General features: G+C 32.4%; 1 protein-coding gene across 1 annotated transcript; it reads left to right on the forward strand.

Moving 5' to 3' along the window:
* Positions 1-498: 498 nt before the first annotated feature.
* On the forward strand, positions 499-4204 carry LOC142624099 (transcription factor bHLH18-like). Its single transcript, XM_075797604.1, has 5 exons — positions 499-562; positions 1140-1221; positions 1345-1923; positions 2747-3118; positions 3697-4204. The coding sequence occupies exons 2-5, from the start codon at positions 1186-1188 to the stop codon at positions 3769-3771; spliced, it is 1062 nt and encodes a 353-aa protein (XP_075653719.1). The 5' UTR covers positions 499-562; positions 1140-1185; the 3' UTR covers positions 3772-4204.
* Positions 4205-8138: the final 3934 nt, after the last annotated feature.

Raw genomic sequence — 8138 nt, forward strand, 5'->3', positions numbered from 1 at the left:
TACTGCCATCCCCAGATATCATGGATTCATGGCTTTGTTTTGTCCGTGTCAGCCCCACATTCGTGTATTCCCTTCAAAATAGCCTTATTTTTTTTTTAATATATAGACAAAATATCCTAATCAAATATAAGTTTCACACTATCAGTACTAATGGGTGTCTCAAATAAATAGAGAATAAAAGAAGTTTCACTTAAATTAAATGGGGCCAAAACCAAAGCTGGTGAACGTTGAACAATTAATAGAGAAAGTCTATAAGGAAAATGTTGACATGGGAATATTATAGTGACCAAAAATGCAAAGGAGTCAGAATTTGACCAATAGATGAGAGACAGAGAGAGCATTTTCCTTGCTTCCCTCTTGGCTTTTTGTGAGGGAGAGCCATCAAATGAACAGTGGTGAAGTAGGACAGAACATATATTTTCACATGGGCGAATACGAGTTAAAGTATCTCAATTATCAAGCGCGTACGGTACACTTATAAAAGACAGAAAATTCTACCCTCTGTCGAATCAGAAAAAAAAAAAGAAGAAAAGCTAGCTCCAGTCTTCTTTGAACTTTGAAGGTAAGCTAAAGCTTTCAAGTTTCAACTCATACACACTGGTTTCCAGTTCTCTTGGAGGTGCTATTTTCTTTCTCTCTCTCTTTTTCTAAAACAAAAAAAATTCTTAAAAACGTTTGAAGAACCAAAAATCTTGTATAACCTATAGCACAAGGTCTTATTTTTCAGCTTTTATCACCATCATTGTCCAATTACCAATGCTGCTTTTGGCCTTGAAATATTAAATTTTTTCTTAGGGTTTTGGTGGATGTTATACTTTATTTGGACTAGAATTTCTGAAACTAAGGAATTTTATGCAAATTTTTGAGTTTTTTTCTTTGGAGCCTTGGGTTTTTTTCTTCCTCTTTATTCTTAGTTCCTATTTTCCCTATCCTTACCTCCGAACCTTGGTACACATAGAGATTTTTACTTAATTAATTAACCTTTCATTTACTGTGTAATTTTTTATTTCTTTAATAAAAAGCAAATATACTACTTGGGATCATTTTCTATTATCAATATATCTTAAAATTAAATCTGCTATAGTTACTACCTTGGTGGCTCAAAATCTAAGATTTCGGTGCCTTTTTGAATTTCCCAGGGTACTAGATTTCATCTTTAAGGAAACAAAAAGGGTGCTTAATTTTATGGAAATCTCATCTGCCAAATGGATATCTGAACTGGTAATATTCTTATGCAACTTATACCAATTGTTGTTTTCTTTTTCTTTCATTTCTGAGCATGGATAAGACTTCACACTTCTCTTGGTAATATATATTAATTTTTCTTTTTCTTTTTTTCCCCAGGAAATGGAAGATCCCACCTTTATACATCAATACGAGATCAACTCTTTCGGATACTCACTTGATGATCTCGATTTTAATTCTTTTTCTGGTGAGAGCTACCCATCCAACCCAGATCTCAATCCCAAAAGCACATACAACTTTCATGCTTCAGTCATAGAAAATCCTCATACTGACCTTGGGAGACCGGCAAAACAGCTCAAGACAAACAGTTGGAATTCTTGCGCCACCGACCATATTCCTTCAAAGGCTGCTTCTTCATCTTCCTCACATTTCATTTCATTCGAGAACTCAAACTCACCCCCAGCCATTTCACAGCAAGTTTATGGTCTAGACTGCACCATGAAACAAAAGAACGAGGCGGCTTCTGATAGAAATACGAATTTCCCAGCTATGATTTCTGAGAGTTCCTTTGGGATGCAAAATTGTTCATCAAAACATGGACAGGTCCCCAAGAAGGTAGCTTCAATGACTAGAACTCCTTTACATGCACAAGATCATGTATTAGCAGAGAGAAAGCGCCGAGAAAAGCTTAGCCAGCGGTTTATAGCACTTTCTGCAGTTGTTCCTGGCCTAAAGAAGGTATACTTTGTTAATCTCTCTCACTGGTTCTTGAAAGGGTCTAATTTTATTTAAATATTACGCATTATTTATCTTTCAAAAAGATCAGTTATTGTTGCTTCTTAGTTAGATGAGATCTAAACGGTTATGCTGCTTAATTAATTGCTTTCTATCAATGTTGCCCTAACAATATAAAGTCCCAATTAGTACAAACAAAAACAGAATAAGACAGTACTGTGTGCGTTTGAGATTTTCTGGAAAAAGCTTTGTTGCTTTTAACTTTTTATTTTTGGTTTTTTTTTACAAATAATCTAACTTTTAGTTTTTATGAAATAAACTAACTTTTGACATTTTATAACACATTTAACATAAAAGTTATCAAAAAATATATCTTTCTATAAACATTAGCACATTAATTAATTGAACATTTGTTGGATTTGAATCCTTAGCATTACTTCTTGTGAATTGGTAAAACATGATCCATTAAGTGTGGAGATCGATGGGCTACCCTTCTGTTTTCTGTTAACAAGCGATAGAAGAAGCACTTACGCAAGAAATCCCACACCTATATATATGCATGGTTGATCAAACTTCAAATATTTTGCTAAATAAGTGGGAAAATATCACTAGGCTATGGTATGAAGATAGACACTTAAAAAGATTTCCTACATGCAGATAATGGAACCTAGTTCATTTTCCTTGGTATATACTATACACTATAAATTCGTGTAGCCACCTCACATTTAACTAAAAAACATAAGAAAAAGATTTATAGTTAGAAATAGTACAATCAAGATTTATTAATCATCATATCTTTGTGTGACACCCTAATATTTGTATGCAGATGGATAAGGCTTCTGTCCTGGGAGACGCTATTAAGTACTTGAAACAGCTTCAAGAACGTGTAAAGACACTCGAAGAGCAGGCTGCAAAGAAAACGATGGAATCAGTGGTTTTTGTGAAGAAGACTCGACTCTCGGCCGCTGATGACACATCTTCATCTGAGGATAACTCGGATAGCGAATCCAATGAACAACTCCCCCAAATTGAAGCTAGAGTTTTGGAGAAGGATGTACTTATTAGAATCCATTGTGAGAACCGCAAAGGCTATGCAGCAAAAATACTAGGCGAAATAGAGAAACTTGATCTAGCTATCGTAAATAGCAGTGTCTTGCCATTTGGAAATTCGACACTTGATATAACTGTTGTTGCTCAGGTAATTTCACCATTTAGTCTATCCTTCTTTGAAGTCCTTCATATTTCGACACGACATATTCAATGACACTTTAACGCTTCTTAATTATAATGTGTGTTCGGTTAGCTTATGTTACTTCTCCATTTAATTTCTCTTAACAGGACTGATAGTACTGTTATTCTTCTTTTAGGAGAAGGAGGGGGTGTTAAGCAATCTTTATTCAATAAGCATAATCGTACAAAAATTTTCAGAAGTAACGTTAATGGTGCGATCAAGTGAAAATTATATTGCACTAGTACTCATAACCTCGTTGATTATCGGGGGAAAAAATTAATACTTTGATAATTTGTGAGTCAAGTTCATGAACGAGATCATTTCCCCAACTTTACTCATCCTTCTTGATAATCGACATTACAAAAAGTAATTTTAGTGACTTAATGTGAAAATGATATTGTATCACTCGCAACTTCAACATTTTTACAAAATGTGAAATAAGTTGTTTGAAAAGATTGTGTCACATCACAGCATTAAATATTATTACTCATCTTTATTTTTTGAATCTAGACTCGTCACAAAAACTTCTCATTTATTTCTTGCAGATGGACGTTGATTTCTGCATGACAGTGAAAGATCTTGCGAGAAACCTACGACAGGCATTGCTGAAACTCGTTTGACATTGCTAGCAAATCACAAAACTTGAAAGATTGTCTATGTTTCTTAATTTCTCTTCTTCTTCTTCTTTTTTTTTTTTCACATCAGAAGCGTGGGATGACCAGGAATAAGCTCCAGTTTTAGGCTTATCTTTCTTTTTTACAGTGTTTTTCTAGCACCCATTTCAGAGAACGAAGACCTGTCAATCTCTCAGAATAATTTTTGTTGCAAGGTTCACATTTTACAGGTTTCTTTTTTGCGTGGTTGACCTTTTGACCATGTTCAATTACCCACGTGTTGTAAATGAAACTCGCAACTTCTTGGAGGGGGTTTTTTGAGAGGTTTTGACTTTTCAAACATGACCTCTTCGTCCCTCCTTTCCTTTGTAAAAGAATCATTGTTAATACATTGAGAGACAGATAGATTGATAGGCACTTTCTTTCACACAGGTTGGTGTTAGTTTTTTTCAAAAGGGCCTTCAAATATTATGATGCTGCCCTTTGTTTAGTACAAAAATGAATTCATTTAGGGTATTTGTTACTTGATTTTAAACAATAATTTTTAATTTTTAAATAATATTACACGTATTTTTATATACTTTTTACATATACATATTTTCAAAAAAATTTCTTAAATTTAAAAACTGTTGTTTAAATACACGTACTAAATAACCTCTCTATATTTGCTTCAATGACTCGATGAGTAATAATTGTTGTTTTTGTTGGATATTGTCAATTAATCCATGTCTTCTTACTCTTTGTTCTAAGTTTTACTCCATCGAAGTTAGAAATTTTCCTTCTTTTTATGACAGCTTCATGCAACAATGAAAGGGCAGTATTTTATAATATGGGTATAGTATATTTTATATATATAGTAAGCTAATTGGGTGTGATCGATGCAAACGGCCTTTTAAGCATGTGGACATTGGGAAGAGGTCAGTGTTGATGATTAACATAGTTGGATGCAGTTCAACGTGTCAACGTGAGATTTTTATTAAGTGAAATTATAGGTAGGCTTGGACAGTGGAGACAACCCTTGTCCCACAAGAGATTCGTAATCTTCGCAATTAGTAGACTTTTTTACTCTTTATCTATTTTCATATTTCTGTTTATTAAATTGTATAAGCCCTCGTTCCTTAGTACTAATTGTAATTCTTATATAGCTTATCCCGGAAGAAAAAAGAATGGATAGCGTAGAATTGGTGCACATCATTTGCCGGATTCGAAGTTTATGACTTTTTCAAATACTCAAAATTAAAAAATAACAATAACAAAAACCAAAGGGAGCCATGTAACAGCAATCCAAAGCTTGCAAAGGACGAGTTGATTCAAACTATCATTCACTAGAGAAGATAAAAGAATAAAATAAAAAGTCTTGTTAACTGTTGTATTTACTATTTAGAGCATTTCTTAATAGATTATTTTAGAAAACTTTTGATAATATTTTCATAAAAAATATAAAAATATGTCCAAAAATCAATTTTTTTCTTTTTCTATAAAAAAAGTTTAAAAAATAGTTTCTAAACCAAAATTTAAGAAATATTTTTAGGGCATTCATTAGTTTTTTCTTAAATTTATTTTAGCTTACGAGGTGTTATAGTTATTTGAGCTTGAAACTTGTAGTCCCCTCATCCCGCTTCTACCAAACTCAAAAAAAAAATTTCACAACTTTCCACAATACTTATTACCTCATCCCACTTATTCCAAAGTTAAATTTGCTTTTCTCTACTTTCCACGGTACTTATTAAGAGAAATCTTAGTTATAGTTCTTTAGGTGAAGTACATTAGGTTTTTTAATTAAATTCAAACACATAGATGTATTGGCCAATAAAACACAAAGAATATTTCTTTTTCAAAGACAATTAAATTCAATATAACTATAAAATTTATTTGGAAAACCTAATGTACTGCACTTAAGTTTTACCCCACTTATTACTATATTAAAAATCAGCACCTTGTATAGTAACCAACTATAATTGTTGTCAACAAACCTTGTTTTGCGCAATAGTAGAACCTCTAATATCAATTGTTATACATTGTGATTAACAATAGTGTATTCACATGAATAAGAAAAATAAAATATCAACATATGAGACAACAATATGTAATTCACCTAACTTTATGTCTACATCTATGGGTAACACTAACCAAAATCCGCTGTCAACGATATCAATTACAACCACACTTAATAAAACCTCACAGCACTCACACAAACAAACTGTGAAGATCTTGATCATTGCATACTGCATGTGCTGGATGGAATTTGCAATAATCGAAACGAACAATCTTTTGGCCAAAATTTGCATACTCTAGAAACTCTTTAAGGTCCTCAATTAATGGTGGTTGATGAAATGAAACCGACCAAAATTGGCAGCATTTGAAGGTAACGAAATCAGTACAAGAGAATGGGTTTTTTCACATCCTTCCGACGAGAATTATACGCATCAAATGGGGTAGTCAAAGTCAGGGCAACATGTGTTAATTGGATAGTAATTGCTAATAAAATCAAAGCTTTTTGTATTTTTTTTTTCTTTTTGCTGACGTACTATACATACCAGTTTCTTGGAATTGGTTGGACTTCTGAGCATGGTTTTAAAAACCGAACCGTAAATAAAACCGTTTTTTTTTTTCAAAATTTCCGGTTTTGACCGGTTTTTGACCGGTTTTCCGGTTATTGACCGGTTTTGAGACATATAACCGGACCGGACTGCACCGGTTTTTCCGGTTGAACCGGTCGGACCGGCCGGTCCGGTCCGGTTTTTAAAACAGTGCTTCTGAGTTCTGACCCAAATGGTCCAATTTATGGTCGGTGGTCTTAAATTTAAGGGGTCGATTACTATTTCTCTTTGTTTCCCACCTTAGCAAACTTATTATAAATGCTCACGAATATTTTTAAGATATTAGTTAATAATTTATTTAAAGAAATTTTTTATAAAAAAAGAAAAGAAAACAACTATTATTTTAACAATTTTTTTCATTTTTCATAAAAACAACCAAAATTTTTTTAAAATAAATTGTCAACTAATATATTAAGGCACTCGTTAATCTAACCAAGCTATCTAAAAGAAAGTCATAAAAGAAAGTCTCTAAAGGTAATCGATTACTTAGAAAGAAAAAAGAAAAAGTCTCTGTTCTCATTAGGTTCCCTTTCTTCAAACGAATGACATATGTACATTCACACGTTGACATGTTGTTTCAAGCCGGATTAAAGTTGGTGTGCAAAATTATAAAAGTTTGATTTGACTTTTGAGTCTATGAAAAAAAGGTTCACTTTCATGAAAGTAAGGTAACACCACGTGATTTTGGAATACTGTAATTTAAGTTCCTTTGACAAAAATACCAAGCATTTTCATATTCTATTTAGGCAAAAAGGCGTCTAGAAGGCTAAAATTGTGTATATTTGAACAAGAACGAAAGTGAATATATATATATATATATATATATATATATATATATATATATATATATATATATATATATATTGTGGAAAATGATATATAATTATATAAGCAATTACGAACAAAACTAATCATAAGTCATAATTAACTAGTTCCTTTAAAATTACGTACATACTACATAGTACACACACGATTAACCAATAGCCAAATCGCGACACAACTAATTACAAATTTACAATAATGACAGGCAATTCTTAGATGAGTAGAATTTCTTGTGTGATAGTTGATGGATGTGGACATTTGAACAAGAAGGAAAAGATATAAAGGAATTTTTGTTTTATTCTTCCCAGCTTGAACACAAAACTGGGGTCCATTATTGCTCCCCATCATCCGGTATTACAAATTCTTATCCTAAAAATTTAAGAGTTATATATATTACACACAAAATATTATTCTATTAACAGACGTTGCATTTTTAAACTGCAATTGCAACTTAAAGTCATGATTTTTAAATTCAAAAATTTTAAGTCATAATTTCAGTTTAAAAATAAGGTGTTTATAAAATTTTACATAAAAAAAAATGTGTGCAACAAGTATTATCCAAATTTTATCTTATTACCAAATAAACAAATGGATTATTTCCTTTTATAATTCCCCATTCAGAGTTTTTTTTGTTTTTGTTTTTGAGAATGAGAATGATCCCCAATCAAAGTTAGGTGGCCAATAATGCAAAGATGTGTCTCAAGCTTCTACCTCTTTCTTTCATTGGTCATCCTTTTCCAAATTACTTCTGGGTTGCTAAAAGCTTGACTTAGGAAGGACTAAAAGGTTCACCTCCCACTCCTGTAATCATTAACAACTGGCCATGTCTGGGCCGGTAAGTTTAACTTGTGGCTGTCAATCACTAATAATTATTGAGCTTATCGATCATTCATCAAGGGGGGCTTCAGCTTCACATAATAAGCCTGGCTATCTCTTTGCAGTTGATTTAGC

Source organism: Castanea sativa, chromosome 2 (assembly GCF_040712315.1).
Source record: "Castanea sativa cultivar Marrone di Chiusa Pesio chromosome 2, ASM4071231v1".
In the NCBI taxonomy this organism is placed as follows: Eukaryota; Viridiplantae; Streptophyta; class Magnoliopsida; order Fagales; family Fagaceae; genus Castanea; species Castanea sativa.

Bases quoted from the DNA above. Each gene is read 5' to 3' on its own strand.
- LOC142624099 (XM_075797604.1), top strand. From the start codon at position 1,186: ATGGAAATCTCATCTGCCAAATGGATATCTGAACTG. The intron at 1,222-1,344 runs GTAATATTCTTA...TTTTTTCCCCAG, and splicing joins CCAAATGGATATCTGAACTG to GAAATGGAAGATCCCACCTT. The intron at 1,924-2,746 runs GTATACTTTGTT...ATTTGTATGCAG, and splicing joins TTGTTCCTGGCCTAAAGAAG to ATGGATAAGGCTTCTGTCCT.